General features: G+C 37.0%; 1 protein-coding gene and 1 non-coding gene across 8 annotated transcripts in view; one reads left to right on the top strand and one right to left on the bottom strand.

The window, feature by feature from the left end:
• Nucleotides 1-24,508, bottom strand: part of MAP2K4 (mitogen-activated protein kinase kinase 4) — a 120,750-nt gene that overhangs the window by 87,801 nt on the left and 8,441 nt on the right. For 2 of the 7 annotated variants that reach the window (XM_005582927.5, XM_074018608.1), the window contains exon 2: nt 21,544-21,576. The exons of the other annotated variants lie outside the window; for them this stretch is intronic. In XM_005582927.5, the coding sequence (XP_005582984.1) occupies nt 21,544-21,576 (33 nt within the window). The remainder of the gene's footprint in view (nt 1-21,543; nt 21,577-24,508) is intronic. 7 annotated transcript variants of the gene reach the window in all.
• Nucleotides 17,225-17,364, top strand: LOC123569628 (U11 spliceosomal RNA). Its single transcript, XR_006693443.1, has one exon. It is a non-coding gene; the product is annotated as a U11 spliceosomal RNA (small nuclear RNA).

The raw sequence follows: 24,508 nt of genomic DNA, 5'->3' as shown, positions 1-24,508 counted from the left end.
TAAACTTATCAATCCAAGTACCTCAAAATAATCAGTTTACTTTCTGTTGCAGATTTTTTCTATACATAGATACGGACATGTATTTTTTCACTACAGTTAAAATCAGACCATGAAACTACTTTGTAAAATGCTTTATTCACTGACATTTCTTTCTGTATCAGTAAGTCTTACAGAATCATTTCTTTAGGACTTATAAGGATACTTTGTAACAGAATTGAATTTTTTAAGCATTTGCAGCATATCTTGGTTTCACATTCACCTTAGGGACACTTTTTCCTGCACTCACTCTCTAGAGTTTATTATACAGTTAACTAACTACTCAAAAAACATCTCTGCAATCCAAACACTTTCTGACCTCAGTGGATGAGGATTTAGTAGAGGGTTCAAACTGTAAACGTGAGATCTGAAAATCTGACAGAGCCACACTGGATGGAGAAGATGGCAAAGAGACAAGAGTACAGAGCACCTTGCCACGGCTCCTAGATGAGCTTTCAAAGATGAGCCTCCTTTCTACCAGATCATGTGAATTCCCGTGAAGACCAGACACATCCATTTGCAGAAATAAGGATAGTACAGGATGACTTTTCCACATAATGTAGAGGAAGGACATTTAAACAACATGTGCAAAGGGTACGCTGGGAAAAACAGCAGATATGACTGTATTTAAAAACAAAATGAAACCCTCAGTATATTACCAAAAAAAACAAAACTAAAAAAATTAAACCTTGGGAAAATTCTGACAATACAAAAATAAGTAGCTCTAAATTATACAAAGACATCATACAAACCAAGAAAAACAGAAAAAAAGTGATAAGAATATGAGCAGTAAAGACAAATTAAGAGAAAAAATATAAAAAGGCACTAACACCAAAAACATTTTAAGCTTTTGTTCATGTGAAAATGGCAAAGTTTGAAGGTTTTATATTCTATATACATAATGATAACATGATGATCAGAATGGCTAGGCAAAACAATCACTATTAAGATATATTGCTGGTAGAAAAACTTTCTGTGAGAGGTTCAACAATACACAACAAAAGGTATTTTTGGTAAATATGCTGTTTTACTTCTTGAAAACTTTTCTTTAGAAAATATTTAAATACAGAGGATTACTCCCAGGTCTTGAAACCAAATGGAATTTGCCCTGGGTAATACTCAGTTTTACCCATGCCTGATTTAAATGATTTTGGTAAAGGGACTCAGGATTTTTGAGCTGATAATATTTAGGTGAGATTTACATTTGAGTTAATACTGTAATGAGTCAAAATTTTGGAGGCGCTGGGGTAGGGTCAATGTATTTTGCGCATGGGAAGGATATGAATATTTGGGGCCCAGAAAGCAGACTGTAGTAGGCTGAATGGTGGTCCCCAAAGATACTAAGCCCCTAATCTCTGGAACCTGAACCTGTGAATTACCTTAATATGGCAAATTGTTTACAGAAAAGATTAAGTTAAGGAACTTTGCTATCATAATTTGAAGAAACTCAACCTTTACAAACTCCTCAAATCAAAAACTGAGCATATGTCATGTAGTTTGTGTTTGAAACCATCTGGCACAACATCCATTATCTCCATGTGAAGAAAAACTAAAATAAGACTCAGACAAAATACAAGACAAGGACAGAACAAAGAACTATTGTGAAAACTATCGAAAGAAAAACAAAACTTGGTCCTTTCTTCAAAAGCCCAATTTGACAGAATAGTAGCTAACCTTACCAGATAAACAATAAAATATATTACAACAATTAAAACTTCAGCTGTTTTCTTGAACATAAATATTTATACTGAATACACAGAGATTCTTCTTCAGCATTGCATTCACATTGAAATAAAAACTAAATTGAAAGCTTTAAAGGCCATTAACTTCATAAATGTACACCATGATTAACAGAACGTGGTTTAAGTTACATAAATTAGATTTAAACACATTCTGCACTTCAGAGACATCTGCAATTATCTTGAAAAAGTCCAAATTTCTATTCTGATCATTTACTAACAAAATACACTAAATAATTCTGCAAGTTTCGAAGGCTTTCCAAGCAAAGATCACTCAGAGCCTAAAACAAGTGCCAAGGAGACTGGCACATGATCCAGCTACAGCGCTGGGTCTCATCTGTGTACCCCAACTCTTCAAATACTAGTCAGTTTAAGATAAACTACTAAGGCAGTTTTGAGGAGGAAAAGGAAGGCCCCAAAATGTCAACCGATGGTGAGATTCAAGGAAAGTAGAAAAATAGCTTTTACAATACTCAGGAGAAGCTATTTCTGGCTATCTGGAGGCATCTTCTCTCCCACTCACTTTCTCTAAGTACCAGAGCCTCTACTGGGGCGGGGTCCTTCTCTCCTTTACTTCAAGGGTCCCTCAAAAAAATCAAACTGAAAGGCAATCTGTCACCATGTATTCAGATACTTTCAATGACAAAAAATTACAAGCAAATAGGACATTAATATGAATTTTTTTTTCAAAAACCTGAAACAACTTTCACAGGGAGAAAGGAGGGAAGTGATACTATAAAGGACCTGTGAAGATTTTTAGATGCTAACAAAGATTGAAATATCTGTACAACAGGGTTTAAAATAACTGATCAAAAACATTATGAATTTGTGATTATAATAACCCCTTTGGTGGGACTGTCATAAATCAATTTCTAACCAGTCAATACAGATAAACATCGTCCCTTTGACAATAGCAGGAAAGAAATGAGGCATCAAACATCCTAAAATATCTATACAGAAGGGGTTTCCTGCGAAGGATTCTCTGTATACCTTAAACCTTAGATCTGTGCCTGATACAGAAACACTTTCAAATGTTTATTGATTTGGGAATAAAGTTGACATGGATAGCCTCAGACAACTTAAGTCTATATGATTATTGGCTGGAGTAAATCTTTGTTGTTTGCAAACAAGGATCCTGACTTAGGAAAACAGTACCTGTCCTCATCACACTTCCAAGGCACTGTTCTACCCCTCAAAGCAATACTGCCTACCTTTTTTCATGCCATGGCTTGTTTGGAAAATAAGAACATTTGTTCAACATGCTGGGAAAATTAGAACTGCAGCTGGCCCAGAGGCTGGCCTAGGCATTGAGCAGTCCTGTCCCCACTCAGTCACTTCAAGGCTGAAGGGAACAATCTGTCAGAATCATCCTTGAAATTCTGGTTTCAAAACTCTGCCTTAAGAGAACAGCCAGCACCATTCAAACAAGCTTTCCACAGCATCTGCACACAGTGTCTTCCTCAAACTTCTCATGAGAAAAGCACTCCCAAACACGGAATCATCCAGAATATTAAGAACTGTAATCCTGAAGAAAGGGATTTGGTCAAGTGTATCCACACTCACTGAGGCCTAGGAATATCCCTTGTCTAACTGTGAGCAACTCACTGACTCACACAATATTGAAGTTGGAGGGAAGACACTTTCTAGGTTTATTTAGCTTTAAAAACAAGATGATAAAGAGCCCTAAACATTCTCCCTCCACCAACTTCTCAAGCAGTACAACCCTTTTTAACATTGCTTTCCACAACCAGCTAAGCTGAGCATAGTTTGGTTAGATCTTGGCCAAAAACCCCAACGGGGCAGTTGAGAGTTCACTACTCAATACAAAATCTATGGAATCTCTGCAATCTAGGTTACCAAAAGCATCTCTCCTTCACCTTTTACAGAACAGCAAAAGGTGTTGGTGTCAGCTCCTTTACTAACAATCAGCATTATTTAGTTTCCAAAAACATCAGTCTGTCCCTCAGGGAGAAACACTGTTTACAATGGGCTCATCCTCTCTCATCCTCAAGTCTGTTTCCATCAAATTGTAAACAATTTTCTGCTTTAAAATTTTAACTACCTTGATTTATCTTTGAACTCTGCAAATCACCTATAACAGTACCTCAGACAAAATAGCAGTTCAACAAATATTTATTAAATTACAAATATTAGTAGATTGTTTTTCTTACCAACATTTCACTGCTCCCCCATCCCTCATCTAATGGGCTTGTTTTGTTTCATTATATCATAGGAAAGCAAGATTCTGTTACCTGTATGGTCAGAATCAGAGAACTAGAATCACTCGAATCCTCCCGCCCAGCCTGTAAGAATGGAGACCATCTCTACAACATTTTAGCCAATCCACATATCTTCAACACCACTGATATCACCATATTCGAGAGCCCTTGTTTAATATCTGTTGTAGTAATAGCAAAGTACTTTATTGTTCATGGTAATGAAGATCATTGAAGGACCTACAATAGCTGCCTCTAGAGTATAGCTTTTTAGATGCAGTGATGAGTTCACTGTGGGTTATTTGGTAGATTGTCACAAAAATAACCACCAAGGAATCACAGCTCCCTGAGTCCATACCCATCTGCAAAGGGACCTTGCTCCTCCTTCCATAAACAGGTAAAGTCTATTTCTCTACCTTTTGAATCTGGGCTGGCCCTGGGGCTTGATGTAACCACAATATTATAGCAGAAGGAATACTGTATGACTTCCAAATCTAAGCCCTTTATGAGGCCTTGCAGCTTCCACTTTCACCCTCCTGGAAAGCTACCCTGAGTTTAAATGTGAAGCAGCTCAGTCTATTCTCTTTGATGAAAGACCATGTGGAACAAAAGGCCCAGCAGTCCCAGTCATCCTAACAGACCTACTAAATACATATAAGCGAGCTCAGGTGAGACAGAACCAGCACTCAACTAATGAAAAGAATCATAAAAATTAAATAGTTGCTCTTTTAAGCCAACTACTCACATGCGAAAGGAGCCAGGAAGGAATAATCAAAAAGCAACAATGAATCAATCCCTTTTAGGGAACACCCACTGATACCACAGGATATTCCCTCGAACCAACCACACCAAAAAGAGGAAACTGGAACTGCAGTGCACAAGTCATTCACAGAATACCTTTAAGAATATTGGTATTTGACCTGCAAGTATTCAGAATATCACATCGCAGAGAGGGGAGCTGTCATTTAAATTCTCATTTCTTCCTTGGCTCTCTCTGTCACTATCTCATTTTCAAAACAGAAAGATTACCTGGAATAATTTTTTAATTATCTGTAGTCACTGGTTGTGAAATGAGTAACACACAATTCCAACTGTGCAACTTTAGAGTCAAACAATTTCAGAAATGAAGAAATAAAGTGGTAGAAAAAAACTTACTTTCATTTCTCTTTTCTCCCTAAATTACTACGGTAATGAGAGACCTAACATTTCATAAGCTCAAAAGAAAAAGACATGTTAGGTCAGGCGCGGTGGCTCATGCCTGTAGTCCCAGCACTTTGGGAGGCTGAGGCGGGTGGATCACCTGAGCTCAGGAGTTCAAGACCAGCCAAGCCAACATGGTGAAACCCCATCTCTACTAAAAATACAAAAATTAGCTGGGAGCGGTGGCAGATGCCTGTAATCCCAGCTACTCGGGAGGCTGAGGCAGTAGTAATCACTTGAACCCAGGAGGCGGAGGTTGCAGAGAGCCCAGATCGTGCCATCGCACTCCAGCCTGGGTGACAAGAGTGAAACTGCATCTAAATAAATAAATAAATAGAGAGAAAGAAAGAAAAAGAGATGTTACACTCGCAATATCAGGTATTCCATATATCCACATATTAAGTGAGTTGCTATCAGCTAATATTATATTGCCCCTATCTCCCTGCCGGCAACCCTTGATACCTAAGAGTGAGCAATTACTAAAACACTCATAAAATCTCACTCAGAACTTTGAACTCTCATCTTTAAAGCACTGTTACGCATCCACACAGCTAAGCATTTTGGAAACTAGATGGTTCTGAGTTTATTTAAGAAATCAAGTAAATATCCCCACAGCAACTTTCAGCACATTTTATAGTTTTGTGTGTAAAATGGATTTTTAGAAAGCCCAATATAATACTTTACACAACAACAAGTACAGAAATACCACAATTACAAACAAGTTACTATGCCAGGCAGTGGAGGTGAACAATAGATAAGGCAGCTGACCCCTCCACGAAGACTGTTTCATTGGGCATTCTGCCAAAAAATTAAAAAGCAATGTGAGGCCAGACATGGTGACTCACACCTATAATCCCAGCATTTTGGGAGGCCAAAGCAAAAGGATTGTTTGAGCCCATGAGTTCAAAAGCAGCCTGGGCAATATAGTGAGATCCTATCACAAAACAAAAAAAAAAAAAAAAGGAAAAGAAATGTAGTACAAGGAGGTTAAAGGGTAGGAATAGGGAAGAAAGTTCTTTTGCTAGATGTCAAATGATCACCACTGAAAATACTAGTAACACTGAAACACTAATAAAAATAAAAACAGGAATATTTCTGTGGTCTAGTAAACTACACATCTGTGAAACCAGGATAAAAACAATTCCCTACTTGGCAGTACTGTTGTGATAAGGATCAATATACCTTAAATATGCTACAACAGTTGGCAAACAGTAGACATGAAAAGTAGAAACTACTATGATATTAGTTATAAGTACATATTAAAACCTAATTGAGAAATTATTAGAGAAGAAAACTGGAAAATGTTTGATAGCGTTTAAACCAACAAAATATATTAGCAACAAAGAATTCAGCTTTCTTTGTAGATTTGTTTAAAACCACTTTCCCATAAAAATCCTATTCCTATCCTAAACCAGGATCCTTCCTAATTGTACTAAATTAGAAACCAGAAAAAGCCATATAGACTAGCAGTGCCAATCGCTCTAGTTTTGAAGCTCAACTCTGCTACTTACTAGCTATATAATATCTCTTGGGCAAATGACTTCACCTCTCTGCCTCAGTGCCATACCTGCCAAATGGGATACCCAGAGGGGCACTGTGAGGAGTAAAGACATTACCATGCGTAACAGAGTCAGCTAGGTATCAATTCCAGCTTTATTATCAATTATGATAGTTGTCTACGTTTACGATGGCCGAGTCCTAAACTAGGGTAAAAGTAGATTACTAACAGCCATGCTGCCTAAATATTCAACATTTTCCTCATCCGACAGGCTGGGGCCTCAGAGGCTCTGCTGCCAAGGAAAAAAACAAAGTAATTCACCCTCAGCATTTCTGGCCTCTGGCAAAAGATTCATAGTCCTTTTCTTGGGTAGAAAAAAAAAAAATTTAACCCAGAATACCAAGGATTATGTTATTCCTCTATCAGTTCCTGAAAGGGTACTGCTTTGACAACAAAAGGCTTAACAGCTCCTATCAGATTCTTAGAACACTAGACAAAGGCAAAAGCAGCATTCTACTTGTAGAATACCTCTTACTATGGGATCCTTGTTTGGTTAACAAAGGTCTTCAGGGAGAGTTTGAAGGCTTAAAAGCCTGAACTCACTTTCAAGCTGTTTATCTAACAAGGAAAAGAAAAATTTAACTCATTTCAGTTATAATAAAATAAGGGGTTTATGAAGCTTCATGGAATGAAGCTCCCAAAACACCCTATATTCCTTTTAAACCTATTAACAGAAACTCACAACTGATTCATCCATTCTCTGATTCAGCTAACCACCAACGCCATTGATTGTAATAGTCCCTCTCTGATCTCCGTTATTTCACAAGAGTTAAGCACAGTGCCATCACTACGGGATTCTACAGCCAGCCACACCTTTGAGCTATCACTTAAAGCCAATAACAGTATCACTTTCTATCAGACTCTGAGCCAGATGTCTACTACCAACAAGCAAATATATAATTCCACACGCTAAACTGAAAATCTCTCTGGCCAAGTCATGATTAGTACAACCCCATAAAAATTACCCAGGGAGCCACTAATCCAAGAAGGCCCTACTGTAGTTTAAATTGCTGCTAAATTTAACATTTTAATCACCAACAAAATATAAAAAGCTTATCCAAAATAACCCCTAAACCCCAACTCCATGTTCCAATGATTTTGCAGGTAGACTTCATGGGAGCCTAAGAGTTGGAATTCCACAATTACACAACCACTCTGAGAAGGTTCCAAACGGATACCCAAAAGGAGGCAGCCAGTTATCTCCACCTTTGGTTCAAGGGAGAAGAGAATGTATTAATAGTTCTCTGAATCCTTAATTTGTCCCTAGCTCATTTAAAGAGTTCTCTTATACCATCATCCTTCACAGTCCTTAATAAGAACAGCCTAATCTGCTATATACCCGCACTGATTCCATTCACATAGAAGCACTATTGCTATACATGTGCTGAGAGTTCTAGCCAGGAAGAGGAAACATTTGTAGCATATCAAGAGTCAGTAAAGGTACTCAGCATTTTATCCAGGTGCTCAGACCATTTTTAAATCCATGGGATGCCTAAAACTCTGGCAAATCCAAAGGGCATTTGTGTTTTTAAGCCTCGAACTTGTGAATATATCAACAGAAATCCCATGAAGACAAGTGAGACACAAACCCAAACTGATCAACCCCAACAAAATTTTCTATGTACAGCAGTCAACAGTGGTCTCTTACTTCGTAATACACAGGCCACTTTGATAACCTCTGTCTCCTAATCAAACTCAATATTCTAACTAAGCTCCTCATGAGCACCCCAGTTTCAAGTTACTGCTTCACAATGTACCAAGAACAAGATACTCGGATTTCTGGAAAACCATCCACATAACTGATGCTTATTTTTTTGGTAGCGATCTTACTAATGGAACAAGGAATATAATATGCAAACTTATGAAAGCTATGCCAAGAAAAGTCATAAGGCTTGTTCTGGTTTCCATCTATATCCCAGAGCCCACAAAGTGGCTTCTAGTCTGACCTCACTGTACAGACAGAGGCACATATCAGATACTCTTTGAAGAACAGCTTGCTTCAACCCTAGCAAGGAACCAAGTGCCCACAGGTCTCACATCACATTTACTTTTCCTGCTTGGTAAATGCCACAACAGCCTATCACCACCCTATTTTAACGACTTTTCACCACCCGTAAGTGAAATAAAAACATTAACCATATTTTATAACTATAACGTCAACATTTTTCCAATCAGTGCTTCCAAACCTTTTTTATATGTGCATATGAAAAAAAAAAATGTGTACAACACAATGAAAGAAATATAAGGTTGTTCTTGACTCAAGGACAATGACACAGAGCTCTAGTGAGTGGCCACAGGGCTAAGGGGATCCATATTTCAGCTGACAGGTAAGTACTCACAACAGCACACAAATCGAGGAGCTACCAAATGTGGTATTGAGAAATACATATTTTTGGTTTTGTCCCCATTTCCTGACACACAACTGCTTAAATTCTTGGAATTTCCAAGGTGATGTATTTTTTGGATGCTAATGAGTTGACTGATGACTGGCAGCACCTAGCAGCTTCAGAAAGACCAGCAAATTAATTAACCCCAAAGGAGGGTTATGGGAACCCTAACTGGGAGCTGGACGGTCAGAAGTTCTGAAGGCCCAGACTTAACAACTGGTATCTGAAGTGGGGGCAGTCTTGCGGGACTGGGCCCTCAACCTGTGGGATCTGACACTATCTCCAGGTAAACAGTGTGAGAACTGAACTGGAGGACACCCAGCTGGTATCTGCTGCAGAAGTGATTGCATATTTGCTGGTGGGGGAAAATCCCCCACATTTGGTCACAGAGTCTTCTATGTTGATTGTTGTTGTATGGTGTGAAAGCAGAGGAAAAAAGTTTGAGTTTTTTCCTTACATCAAAACAATCAGATGAGTTCTCCTTCTTGGCAAGTTTATAATATTGTAAGTAATAATGTTATTAACTATACAAGAAAGTCAGACTGGTCATAAGTCTAAGTAATTAACTCTTCTGCACTTCAATTCTATATGAATTTCATTAGCAAGTAGATTAGAATAAAGAAAGCTATAAGATGAAGACAACTTCCTAGCGTAAGTACCCATTTGCTCCAAGGAAACAAAACATGTTCATCCTTTTCACAACACAAAAACCAGCCATCAGTAGACAACATATTATTGGGTTACCACTCTTTTTCCCAGATAGATTCAAAGCTGTGGGCCAATTGTGTGCAAGGCAGTTTTGCTACAGAAGTACCTGTAGTATAATGAAAAATATAATTGTATTTTGCCTTTGTCTCAGGTTTGGGGCACAGAGATTCTAAAACCCTTAGAATTTCCTGAGTGACACAGGAGTGTCTTTTGTTACCAAAAATGTGGCCCTTTCAGCCATACCCGAGTTTGTGCAAGTGTCTGGTAATTCTCCGAAGGCCCCTATATAACTTCAGGATAGGGGCTGGTCACCAGAAAAAAACAACCGAGTAGCCTGTTAAAACTTTCAGCTGCCACGCCCCCATACACACACCCCCAGGAAGGAGAAAAGGACTAGAGACTGAGTTCAATCACCAATGGCCAATGATACAATCAATCATGCCTACCTAATAAAACCTCCATAAAAACCCCTAACAATAGGGTTTGGGGAGCTTCCAGATTGGTAAATGAATCAAGGACAGTGTGCCCACAAAGGTCACAGAACCTCTGTGCTATTTCCCTGTCCCCTCACTCCCAATACCTTGACCTATACAAGGTCCTATCTCTTCCATTTGGCTCTTCAAACCTTTATCATAAGCCGGTAACAGTAATAAAGTTCTTTCCTGAGTTCTGTAAGACATTCTAGCAAATTATCAAACTTGATGGGGGGTGTGGTCAAGTTTGATAATGGGAATCCCCAAATCTGTAGTCATCCAAGCAGGAGTATGAGTATCCTGAACACCCCACTTGTGACTAGCCTCCTAAGTGAGGATAATCTCGAAGCACTGAGTCCTTCAACTTGTGAGATCTGATGCTAACTCCAGGTAAATAGTGTCAGAAATGAATTCAATTGTTGGATACATGATTGTTGTCAGAGAACTGGAGAATTGCTTGGTGTCAGAAACACCCCAAGGTGTCAATACTGAAAATATAAAATAAAAATTTCCTTATTTCCATTAATATTGGTAATTGGTTTTTATAACTATCCAAATACATAAACAAGCCTAAAAACAAGTAAAACAAATTCCAAGTGAATTAGAGATAAAGTGGCAAGATATGGTTTATGAATATGTTTTTCTCCATCATATATCAATAGTTGATTTACAAACTGATGTGAAAATATTATCAAGGATTATCAAGCCAGATGTCCTTCAAATACCTAGCAGACTCCTGACTTCAAGAACATCCTCTAAAAGCAAAGAAAGAGCATGTATGTCCACATCCTCCTCGCTCAGGAAAGTTAGAGAGTCTACCTTCCTTCCTTTCCACTCCATAGAGAATCACAGTTGTTTGTTTGTTTGTTTGTTTTCTGACAGAAGGTCTCACTCTGTTGCCCAGGCTGGAGTGCAGCGGCATGATCATGTCTCACTGCGGCTTTCACCTCTCGAGCTTAAGTGACACTCCCACCGCAGCCTCCTGGGTAGCTGGGATTACAGGCCACCATGCCTAGCTAATCTTTGTATTTTTTGTAGAGAAGAGGTTTCACCATGTTTCCCAGGTTCAGTGAATTTTTTATTCCAAGCTGACTTCTCTCCACCCTCCAGGACACGCCTGACTACCTTGTCCAACTGACCAATTACTTTATCCTCAAAGCAAACAATTCATACCACTACTTTACCTGTAGTAACTGTTTTTCACCATGATGTGTCCTTAGGAATCCAGAAAGGCAAAAGAATAATTAAGTCATATACATAATTTTGTTTATATTTTAATTTAATTAAGACCATTTAGAGAGGCTTCAAATAACCTGTTACCACTACAGGGCACTTTTTTTTTTTTCTGGTTTTTTTTTTTTTTTTTTTTTTTGAGACAGAGTTTCGTTGTTGTTAACCAGGCTGGAGTGTAATGGCACAATCTCGGCTCACTGCAACCTCCACCTCCTGGGTTCAAGTAATTCTCCTGCCTCAGCCTCCCAAGTAGCTGGGACTATCAGTGCCCGCCACCACACCCAGCTAATTTTTGTATTTTTAGTAGAGACGGGGTTTCGCCATGTTGGCCAGGCTGCTCTCAAACTCCTGACCTGAGGTGATCCATCCGCCTCAGCATCCCAAAGTGCTAAGATTACAGGCATGAGCCACCATGCCCAGCCTCCATCTGCATGACTTCCGACCGTTGGAAATCTGATAGAACATTCTAATGAGTCTGACAACTCAGTTCTCGTAACAGCACCTGTCATTTAATAGGAACTCAAATATTTCTTCAATAAATAAGGAATCGAAGCTCAAATGTTTGATTTAACATCTTGAGGACAAACAGTTTCACTAAGAGACACAATAGGGTGTTTTATCCGTATTTCCTGATGGGTCCAATCTGTTGTTTCTTTTTTTTCCTCATTAATCAAAATATGTATAACTGGATGTTATGCAGGTTCTCTGAAAAAGTTACCAGAAGCTTTTAGTAGAAAAAATGCTAACAATAGAACTTGATGACACAAAAATTAGTCAGACATCTTCTGGCTTTGAAAAAGATATGTGGCATTTTTAACTGCCATGAGTCATAAGAAGACATGTGGCGATCTTTTGTATACTCCACCAACTTTCCATTTCAGTGCTGCATTACACTATATAATCATTTTTAAGAAATGTTAGGTAACAATTCACAGTCAAATTTAAATCAAAATCCAACTATGTCACTACAAAAGCAAATAACAGAGGTAGAAAATGAGCAGGCATCTTCCACACAAAGGTAATACTGTAATAATCAGCAATGTTATGCTCCTCTTCCCATCCGAATGGCTTCTTTTGACCCTCATTAAGTAACTCCCAATTTCAAAAACATTAACATGTGAATGACACTTTTATTTCCTAGTGGATACAATAAAAAACTATTTGCTGCCCATAAATGTATTCTACAAATTGAAAGTTTTAAAAGGCTGGACTAAATTAAGAATAATTAAGAGCATGAATGGAATTCAAAGAAGATATGTTGCATTCTATCTACTTCATGTGTATATAGTACATGAGAGAATCTCGACTGAAATGTTTCTAATTTGTTCCTTACAAAGACCCAAAAAGAAAATCAAAAGAGCAAATTAGTTGTAGAACATTATGAGAGAGACTTTAATAATTTAGTTGAAGTTACATGAAGGAACAGGAGTAGGAAAAAAGGAAAGCTGGTTAAGAAAGTATTACCGCTAAAGGGTGAATGACACCACTGGACAACAATATACTGGTCATTAAAAGGTAATTACTAATTAAAACACAAGTAGGTCATCAGATTTTTATTATTCAATCTTGGATGAGAAATCCTATCCTCTTCTAATCCTCACAAAACTGGCTTCTGATGACTCAATCTGATCCCCAAGGATTGGGAAGGCAATGCCCTGAAGGGTCTGAGCATTCTAAGCACTGAACACAAATTTTAAAAGCTGGACTCTGATGTGGGATTGATCTTCATTTGGTGGGACTAGTCTTGCCTAACCACTGGCTCTTCAACTTCACCAGAGAACATCTTATTACTTGACATGTCTTTTGATTGTCTGCAAAGATTAATGAGCCCTAATGAATGGGTCAACTCATGTTTCAGGGTATAAAGGACAGGTCTCCAGTATTCATTCTATCCAAATACAGAGCATCCCAATACATACTTGTATATCATATGTGTGCATATAAATATACTTTCATATCCTTCACTACTGGCACAGTTAAGTCAGAGATGATCAAGGCTTAACTACAATTTGCTTTCAGTGGTATGCCCTAAACACAATTTTGTCTTTTTTTGGCTGGATACAACTACTATCTGCAAAGCCCACAAATGTCTGAAAATGACAGTTAACCTATTCCTAAGAAAATAATTAATGTAGACAAGGTTAATGGGCCAAAACTACCAGAAGAAAGGCTGACGGAGAACTTTACACTATATGGATCACACTGGCAGCACCTAAGCCCACTGGTTTATCTTAACAAGAGCTCCAACAAGAAATCATATGCCTCCTGATGTGATACAACAGGAAGCGCACAGCACCGCCTATGAAGTAAGTGTTCTTGCCAAAAATCTGAACAAGTTTCTGTAACTACCAATTAAAGGTAAATAACAGGGCATGAAGGAACATGTTAAACACTAAAAGGATGCAATCAGCCAAATTTGAAATGTATAAAATGCTACAAAAATTAACCAATTTTTTCAATGAATAAATGGTAAGGAAAAGAGAGAAGAGGGAAATACCATAGACTTAAAGAAACTCAAGAGACATATCAACCAAACACAATGTGTGCACAGACCTTGCTGAGGTCTCAACTAGAACAAATTAACTGTAAATAAAGCAGTAACAAAGTTTTTGGGGACATGTGAACATTCAGTAACTATCTAGTAATATTGTTTTGTTCATTTAAGATAATTGTATCAAGGTTATGTACTTAAGAGTCCTTATCGCTTAGAACACATGTAACACATTTATATGGATAAAATAATGATAATCAGAATTTGCTTTAAAGTATTTCAGTAGAGATAGCTGGAGGGAGGAAGAATAAGATTGGTTATACGTTGGTAATTGTTAATGCTATATAATGGGTACATGGGCATTCATTATACTACTCTATTTTTGTATATGTTTGAAATTTTCTACTATTAAAAGTTTTCAAAAATTAAATGTTTTTTCTTCTAACCCTGCCAAAAAGAAAGTGGGGTGAGGATGCATAAAAATTTTGCTAAAAGTGTCAGTTTGTCCTTACGACAGTCTGTACGCAGTGTGTCCTCACAGAGTTCACGGCTGTGCCACCTTGTCCACTAACTTCACAGGTCTCCTTCCTACTAATCTTCTTCAGCTGTACCCAGGCACATAAGTCATTTGAGAATCCTGGAGCAATTTATTCCTTTTATCTCTCTAGGCCAGCAGAGTTTTAGGTTTTCGCCAAACATTTTTTCCCTAGTGGCAGATCCGGTGTTCCTAACTTCATAGCAACACAAATCTTTCTACTTTAATGTTCAGTAAGGCCTACTGGATAACCTTAATAAGCCTTATAAACGGCTGACCAAGATATAAACGGTAGGTCCAGATCTCATAACCTAGTGCAAATGAAGACTCCTCAAAAGCCGTTTGATTTAGAAAATCATTCCTGTAAGTGCCAACTGCTTTCAAGAATTAGTAAAACACTAAGGTTTACAACGTGTAAACTGTGACCAGACAAAGGTCATACAGTTCTGCCCCTTATTAGCTGTAAGACTTTGGAAATTTTATTTAACCTCTCTGTGCTTCAGTTTCCTCATCTATACTAACTATGATACCTATTTCATAAGGTTGTCGTGAGAATTAAAGGAGTTAACATAAAGTGCTTAGAGCAGGGTTTGACACACATTCAGAGTTATTATTTCTACCACACAGCCCCTATACATGCTCAATCTCTCAAAGAACATACACTTCTTCAGAGCAGGCTCTAGATTTAATTTATCTTTAAGGATCCCAGTGCTTCCTATCATTGGTAATATCTTTATCCATCTATTGAAGACATATACAGATACAGATTTGTTAACTGTTACATTTGTGCCTCTCTTTCCTTATCCTTAAAAGAGCTTCTCTAAAAGGGAGTGAATATGTTTGTATGCACTTGATTTTCCTTTCTGATTAACATTCATTTGGCATTTCTACCTAGAGAAAATGAACAACAAGATGAAGTCACAAGTTTTTCTTAGTGCATCTTATTAACTGGACATTTTTGCCTAGATTCGGAACTCATAAAACCATGTAGTGGTAATCCAAATATTTACTACACCTTATCTGAAAACCATCACCCTAAATGTATGAGCTAAACTGAAAACCACTTTAACTGGATTCAGTTGGGAATACTCTCTGGAAACTTTCCATATGATTTCTACTCCATATCTGTTCAATTCTGAAAGTTTTGTCAACATCCCTTTGTTGCTAGTAGTAAAGTTCAAGTGGCATATAAATGAAAACTTTCTGCAATGTGGGAAAGTCACTATTTAATTATTTTCTTATCAAAAATGTCACACATTAAGCATCCCCAAATTATTTTAAGGTGCAATAGCTGTTAGAAACCTTCCTTCTCCTAGCAACAAAAAGCATTTTCAGGACAAATTCAAGTTCCCACCATTTCCAACGTCAAAGACAACTAAGCAACATTCCCTTTAGAATAGTATAAGGTATAAGCATAAAGTATGAGAGGAATAGGTGAATCCTGACTCTGGAATGTATCACTTCTACAGTTCCTGGGCTTTAACTAGTATAAAAACTTTTTTTTCCAAGCAGATGGACTTCCCATTGACAATTTATCATGGTCCCCACAATATATAGTAATGAATATTAGATGTTAGTCTGGCTTATGGCTAATCCTACAAAAGTCTCATTTTTCAACTAACTTCATTATCTATATATATATATATAAACTTATATAAACGGTATAAACCTCCAAGAGCAGTAAATGACATTTTGTTTCTTAGGATTGCTAACAAATTCAGTTGAATTTAATAATTTCCAAATGATATAATTTTTGTCACTGGCTGCAGATTTTTGCTACATAAAATGAGGAATTAGAAAATTAACCAGCTGAATTTTGTAAGTTCTTAGTTTTAAATGCAGAAAAACTTAACCTTCCCTCCACTCCTTACTTTTCCTGTCTTCCTCTATTCCACTCCAATAAAGTCAAAACATCATCATTTACAGACACTTCTTAACGGGTCAGTAAACTTTGTATCTTTCCCAAATTTCTTGGAAGATTCACAAAACATCCTTCTTCCTCTTTATGGTTTCCTTTTTATTATTACCAATTTAAGAAACAATTAGGGATACTTTTAAATCAGTCTCCAGGATGCCTCCTTTTTTTCCTCCAAATATACTGATGTGCAGTGCCACTAAAACCCACCACCACCTGTACTCTAATTTCAATTCGTGGCATCCAGAACAATAGCTCTGGAGCATCTAATCTTCTAAATAAACATCCTGTTGCTATGCAAACACTTCCAAGTTAAACAATTTTTTAAAAGCACAAAGTTTTTAAGGCCACCAAAAATGTAAAAGGCGAAGCTACAGAAACTTAACGCTACCCAAAATACTTGGAGCTCCAGAACTCTTCAGCCATGAACTGATAATATACTACAGTTAAAAAAAAAAAAAAAAAAAGAGGGTAGCGGGGAGGATGGTGATAGATAAAGAGCTGAAAGTACCTTTGGGTGAAAAATAAATTATTAAAAGAGTATTTGCCAAACACCTAGCTACTATCAATCTGATTAGCACACAATTCGGTTAGGCACTTTCTGGGGAAAATCCCTATGCCCAAGGATCCTTAATGAGTCACAATTCTCATCTGAAAAAAAAAAATTAGAATGCTGACAACACTAAGGTAAATTCAATTCACAAAAGCACTTCTCAAAAACTATGTTTCTAAAAAAGGGGGCTTCTGTCATGAGTGGCACACGTTGGGCAACTCAGTTGCTCTTCACGAGGAATCAACATCAGGAGGTTTTGGAAGAACGATTTTTTGGTAGTTGGGTAGCTTGTGAAAAAAAATGTTTTCAGGCAAATCCTCATCCCTCCTCAAAAAAAAAAAATGAAAAACTGGTTTTATAAAGCAAGTAAGTCATATTCTAAACAACTGTGTTCACAGGTTAGCTCATTAAAGTCAGTGAGCTATGGTCATAAGTTATATAAATACCTTTACATGTACAAAAACATTATCTTCAAATAACTGATAAATTTATCAACCTTCTAAGACATGACCTCTACATTTATAACTCTACATTTACGAATGGAAAAATATTTTTTGCCCTAAAGTATTCTTACATTCAGACTTCAGAAAAATTCAATGATCCAACAATATTAAAGAAAACATGACACTATGGTCTTAAATAAATATAACTTGAAGTTTATTTTATCTAAAATAAACATATATTTAGAAAATAAACTGAAGAGTAGATAAAAGCATAAACCATAATCTATAAAAGGAAGACTGTGAGGAGCAGAGTGAATTTTTATTGAATTTCTATAGAAATCTGTTTCCCAAATTAAATATGTAATCTCTATTTGTGCATGTAAATGCATACACACACATCTCCAATAAAACTCCACTGACTTGTAACAGGCAACTGTAATAAAGTGATTAAAAGAGAGTGAAGTAGCAATATAAAGAGCAAAAACTACGTGAAGTCAAACAATGAAAAAAATTAATCCTTCAGAGCTTCCATTAGTCATCAGAATCATCTTACAATAAATCTTTTTTATTTGTGAGAGATTTGAGCATTTGAAGAAGCCAGTACTCAAGACTTATCAGACTTGAATATCTAATTTTGTGCTTTTTGCCCCATACCTTCCTACAACTACTGTATGACATATAGTTCCTTTTAATAAATTAAACATAAGTTTATCTGACAATTCTGAAATATCCTTAGAATAAAAGTGGAGATTCCAGAAATACAGTGTGCCCAACAGTGGAGAAATCAGTCCTTTGATGATTTCAAGTCTTCACTTTCATTTGTATTTTCTTTTTTTGAGATGGAGTTATTTATTTATTTTGAGACAGAGTTTCGCTTTTGTTGACCAGGCTGGAGTGCCATGGCACGATCTCAGTTCATTGCAACCTCTGCCTCCCAGGTTCAAGCGATTCTCCTGCCTCAGACTCCCAAGTAGCTGGGATTACAGGCATGTGTCACCTCGCCCAGCTAATTTTGTATTTTTAGTAGAGGCGGGGTTTCTCCATGTTGGTCAGGCTGGTCTTGAACTCCCAACCTTAGGTGATCTGCCTGCTGTGGCCTCCCAAAGTGCTGGGATTACAGGCATGAGCCACCGTGCCCAGCCCAAGCCCAATTTTAAAGAAATGAGTGACCACTTTTACTCATTTTAATGTCTGTATTCCAGAGCAAACCAGCAGATTGTCTGCAAAAATTACAGATTTGCACTTCTAATTTTTTAAGTCATGCAAATCACAGGACCAGATTTAGAAGTGTTAATATATGTAAGCAACTGAGAACTTATACTAAAATATAGGTACTGATAGTACAAAAACACACACTGTCAACTTAGGGCTGGCCATCTCTATCAAGTCTCCAGCTCCCCTCCCTGACGTGTGCACTCCCATTCCCTTGAGTCTTTCACTGAGGTCTGAGCCAGCACAGACACATCTGCTTAACTCCAAAGTAGGGTAGGCCCATTGCTGGATCCCTAAGACATGGTGTTCAATCAAGAAAGCAGTTATCATAAGACTCTCAGCACCCTTTATGCTCATTCTCTCTCATGAGATAACAGCAGGATCAAAGGTGCCCAGGACAGATCCACTGCTGCACCATCCTCACCCTGGTTCCAGCTAAAAATCAATTAGTATGTAACATCAGGGGTTGAACCCTTATGTAATCTAGTCCACTACACTATGAGTTTGCTAAGGCCAGGGGCCTATTCCTGTACTGTATTCATTTCTGTACCAAGAATCTCGCTTACTGTATGGTTTCTAGGTGTCTAATATGTGATTTGTGAATGAATGTATATAAGTAACTGTGTTGAATCCCAAAAGCTGGAAAATAAAGAGGAGCCTTCCAACGGGAAGAGGCAGAAATAAAAAGAGAGATGTGAAAAGCGAGGAGAAAGCAGCCACAGTATAAAGAGACGGTGAGGGCAATCAAGGTGAATAATCAAAGTGGGAATACATATGCCCCTCCACCACATAATTAAGTTCTAATAGGTTTCGCTGTCCCAAGCCTCCATTGTTAAATTCTTCCATATGTATCAAAGCAGGCCGAACCGCAAACCTATCATTTCTATAACGACAAAAACAGAGCCATTTAGAACATTCAAAGGCATTTGTAATCCACATACAAAGCTACTGATAAACACTGTATATACAATCTTACTATAATCAATGTTTCTCTTGTTTTATATCTACAATAGCACTAATTTAAATAAAAGAACAATAATGTGAATACAACTTAAAATTTTTAAAAAGTCAGGCCAGGTGTGGTAGCTCATGCCTGTAATCTCAGCACTATGGAAGGCCGAAGTGCAACTGCTTAAAGCCAGGAGTTCGAGACCAGCCTGGGCAACATAGCAAGATTCCATTGCTACAAAAAAAAAATTTAAATGAGCTGGCTGTGGTGGCATACAGTTGTAGTTCCAGCTGCTTGGGAGGCTGAGGTGGGAAAATCACTTGAACCCAGGAATTCGAGGCTGGGCTCCAACTTGGGAAACACAGTGAGACCCTGTTTCCAAAATGAACAAAAATACAAGATAGTCTTTTTCATTAATTAGATTTTAGGTTAAAATACAAATAAAAGCTAAACACTGTCTGGCTAAATATTAAGTAGACATTTTTAAAAGTCAAAGCTAAAAATTATCACAGTGAACATGTCAAAATTAAAAACATAAAATAGAAGTTGTAACTTCATTACATATAGATATGTATCATATATAAAGGTTCACTATGAGCAGGAAATCATATATTATTTTTAGTCCGTTATTTAAGGCAAGAGAGGAGTAACAGTAACGAACCAATTAAAAAAACTTTTATCCTAGGGTCTAACTGCTTGATCTCTACAGTTATACTGTGGGTGAACCATTCAAGAAATAAATTTTTGCTAACTACATTTCAAAGGCATCATAACGATCAACCAGTGGAAACTATACATTCTCATTCCAAAAAAATTTTAAACATAGAAAAGTTTTTTCCAGGTTAATTTTTTTTGCCTTTGAATCAATTTACTCAAGAATGATACATATCAAAGCATCATTCTTCTCCAGTTCATGAATAAATAAGCAGAAGACAAAACTACCTATATCACATTTTGGTATATTTTTATGTTAACTGGAGAGCAGTCTCCTTGAGATGAGATTTTTTTAACTGCACTTTATACAGATGACATTTAAGCTTAAATGCTTTTTCTTTTTGGCCAGGTGCAGTGGCTCACACCGGTAATCTTGGCATTTTGAGAGGCCAAGAAAGGAGGATCTCTTGAGCCCAGGAGTTCAAAACTAGCCTAGGCAACAAAGCGGGACCCTGTCTCTACAAAAAAGTTTAAAGTCAGTCAGGCATGGTGGCATGCACTGTAGTCCCCGTTACTCAGGAGGCTGAGACAGGAGGATCGCTTGAGGGAGGTCAAGGCTGCAGTGAGCTATGACTGCATCACTGCACTCCAGCCTGGACAACAGAGTGGGACCCTGTCTCAATGAAATAAAATAAAATGCAAGGTTTATAACTTTTTTTAATATAGAAAGTCTATTTTGTATTATATGAAGACTAGTGTCCTAATACAGAATAAGGATGGTGAGGGAAGCAACAGAAAAACACTGTTTTGTTTTAAAGAAAAAAATTACAAATATATTCAATGTATGGTTTATAATAATTCAATTTTAAAGCATAAGATCTCTGAAAATAGCTCTATACTTTCTGTACCACGATCTTAAAAGTGAATTCTCTTTGATTTGTAATTTAAATTAGGGTTAAATCTGAATACCTATATATACTTTTCTATACCTAAATACATATTTCCATATTATATACATCTAAATACTCATACATATTTTGCTATTTCAATTTCAAGTGAAAAAAGTACAATTTACAATCAAGAATATAATTTTTTTTAATATTTGGAAGAATGAAAAATGGAAGCTCTTTGAATGTAAAATTGCCAAGGCTAGTTAGCTGAAACAATAGTGGACACATTCCCAATACCAAGATGAATATGAAAAAAAAAAATAGCATAATATCATAAAATTTGTAGCTTACTTTGTGCCTTTTCACAGAAGTTTATCTGAAAGCCTAAAGTAAAAAAGATAAGTTCCAGTTCATTTACTGTAAATCAAACAAACCAAAATTGGAACATGACATTGCATTTTTATATTAAATTTCGAATAAAACGAATTCAAGAACAGGTCAAATCACATTACCCCCACCAGAGACAACAATAACACATGAGCTTTCTTTAAAAACTTTAGTTCTGTCAGATGTAGATGTAATATATTCCATGAAACTGAAATCAAGTTTAAATTGTGTTGCAGTCTTAATCTTTATTTTTCACATATATTTAATAAAAAGAACAATAATATAAGCCCTTAGAAGTTAACAGTAACCTTTAAGATAGTTCTGTCCATTTTTTAAATGTTTTCAACCTACAAATACAGAATGTGAGTTACTTAACTAACTTAAATTACTGATTTAGAGTTACCCATGATTAATTACCATCTATGATTCAAAAGTTTCAGCACTTCATAAATTGTGAAACTTACACACATAAAACATTTCCTAGTAAATTAGCTAATTTCAAACAATAAGACAATGAACTGCTGAAGAGGGGTTGAGATTCTTCTAAAACAGGCCTGAAAAAAAGATAGTGTCCCTAGGAATGAGAAAGCCGAATACTTTAGAAGTTATAAGAAGAAAACCTGTGAATTCCCCTTAGAAACCTAAACACATTTTTCAAATCCAGTTGGATCTGGTTACACCTTATGCACACATTGTATACAGATATAATTTTTAATAAGAGGCACCCAGTAAAATAAGCCATTTAAAACAAAAGCCTTCATAAAATATTCTTTCACCCCTAGTTTAGTGAGTGGATATCTGGTTTTGTTAGTGGTCTATCTATGCTTGTGTTTATTACTGTTTTGGGGAACAAAATGAAGGAAGTAAACTCACAATAACTTTGTGTTTAAACAAATTCAATCAAAACATACAGAAAAAAGAGCCAGGACTGAAGGAAGGATAGTTAAGTAGTCTTTCCTATCCAGTTATCAAAATTCTTAGGATTCTAAGAAGATACCATCTATAAAGTACAAAAACTGAAAAATGCTAATGTAGCCACTTTGACATGAAAGTATCTTTGGTGCACCACCAAAGTAATCCACTGTTGACTACCTTATCACACAAACAACAATGCAGGAAGAAGTGAGAATGGAGACTTCGTGGGAAAGAAGTACTAGGGCAAACCTAGAAGGTCTGACCCCGGTCTCTCTACCACTGAAGGTCAATATGCTGCCCCACCAAACGTGCAGTGGGAACAGAATTCACAAAGAAAAACAGAGATGTATGGGTCTTATAAGCCTAAGTAACTAAAAGCCGCTGGCCTCCTACCACGCAAAATGAACTGAGTACATTCAGGAAGAAAAGGGTCCTCTGGAAGTAGCAGGCAAGTCTTCCCCGCATCCCATTGGAAAAGGGAAGGTAAAACTCACCTTCTACTACAACGGGAGAGGAGGCTGGGGAAACAAACAACTTTAAAGTAAAATACCTTACTAGGTAGCAAAAAGAAAGAGGTGAAAAGGTGAGATAAGAGGTGAACAAAATAGTAAAACGGATGGTGAAAGGAGCAAGAAAACAAATTTGTAAGGTATATGATAAAGAAATCAATTGGATCTGTATGTAAGGTTGTGTAAAAAAGAAAGTTACATTGCTTAATAAGTGCATATTAAAAATGTTAAGGTATATGTGACTGAGAATGACAGAACATCACCAATGACTGCTCTAACACATTAGAAGCTAAGCCCCAGTTTAAGTGCTAAAAAACTCTCAAAACCTGAAGTTCTCTCACCAGTGCAGAATCTATGTAAGTAGCTACAAAGGAGGTGGAAAGGGGATTAAAATGTTCAAGGCATAAGTATAGACTTGTTCTTTGTATCTAATTATGAAGTGACCAGGTGAACAAATTCTGGGGTCTCATCCAAACATCCATCTCTCCGCATTATTTCTCACTAAGAAAATACTTGGTAACTAGCCCAGAGTCCGCTGACAAGCAAGGGCTAAATTAACCGGAACACACTGGCTCACCTTTTCTTTAGCAATTCTATAACTTTCTTAACATTATCAATTAAATTAGGTAAGAAGCTTTTTTAGTCTGTCTAAACGTCTAAGACCTGCAAAAGTCAGAAAGTTAGTGCTTACAGTACAGATTTGGGAAAGTACCAAATAGCTCCGCCAGCTCATACTCAAAAGGGTAAGGATGAGCAAAGGGGACAAGCAACAATCTTGTACAAGAGAAAGATGGTGGGAAGGAAAAGTGAGGAAAACTTCCAATATCCTCAACTTTACAAAATGCAAGTTCTTAGTTATGCTATAATATTCATTAGTACTCACTCACATATGTTCAATTTTTTTTTTTTTTTAAGAGACAGGGTCTTATTGTCGCCCATGCTGGAGCGCAGTGGCATGATCACAGCTCACTGCAGCCTCAAACTCCTGGGTTCAAGCAATCCTCTCATCTCACCAGGTACAAGCCACTATGTCTGGCTAATTTTTGGGTTTTTTTGTTTTTTGTGTTTTTTTTGTAGAGATGGAGTCCGAACATGTTGCCCAGGCTAGTCTCAAACAATCCTCCTGCCTCGGCCTCCCAAAGTGATGGGATAATAGGCATGAGCCATCTCACCTGGCCAATATGTTTAATTTTTGAAGTCTCCCTTGTCTCCAAAATTCTGACTTCCTATTCACTTACTTTAAGTCCTATCTCTGGAAGTACTAGATAATCAATTGAACTTGTTGATAGTAATTGGCTACATTTTAAAAGTCTTGTGTGCCTCACTTTTTTATATCTGGGTGAACCATCTGTACCCTGGGGCTTAATTTGACATGATCCTCCATTTATATTTTCCCCATTGCAAGTAGGGGTAAATTTGAGTCTTTTTCATTTTTCCTGGCCCCAGGCAAGTTTCATTAAACCTTAGAATAAATATAAAGAATAATATTTATTTAAGAATTTAAA

Source organism: Macaca fascicularis, chromosome 16 (assembly GCF_037993035.2).
Source record: "Macaca fascicularis isolate 582-1 chromosome 16, T2T-MFA8v1.1".
Taxonomy (NCBI): Eukaryota; Metazoa; Chordata; class Mammalia; order Primates; family Cercopithecidae; genus Macaca; species Macaca fascicularis.
This window is presented reverse-complemented; position numbering and strand designations above follow the sequence as displayed.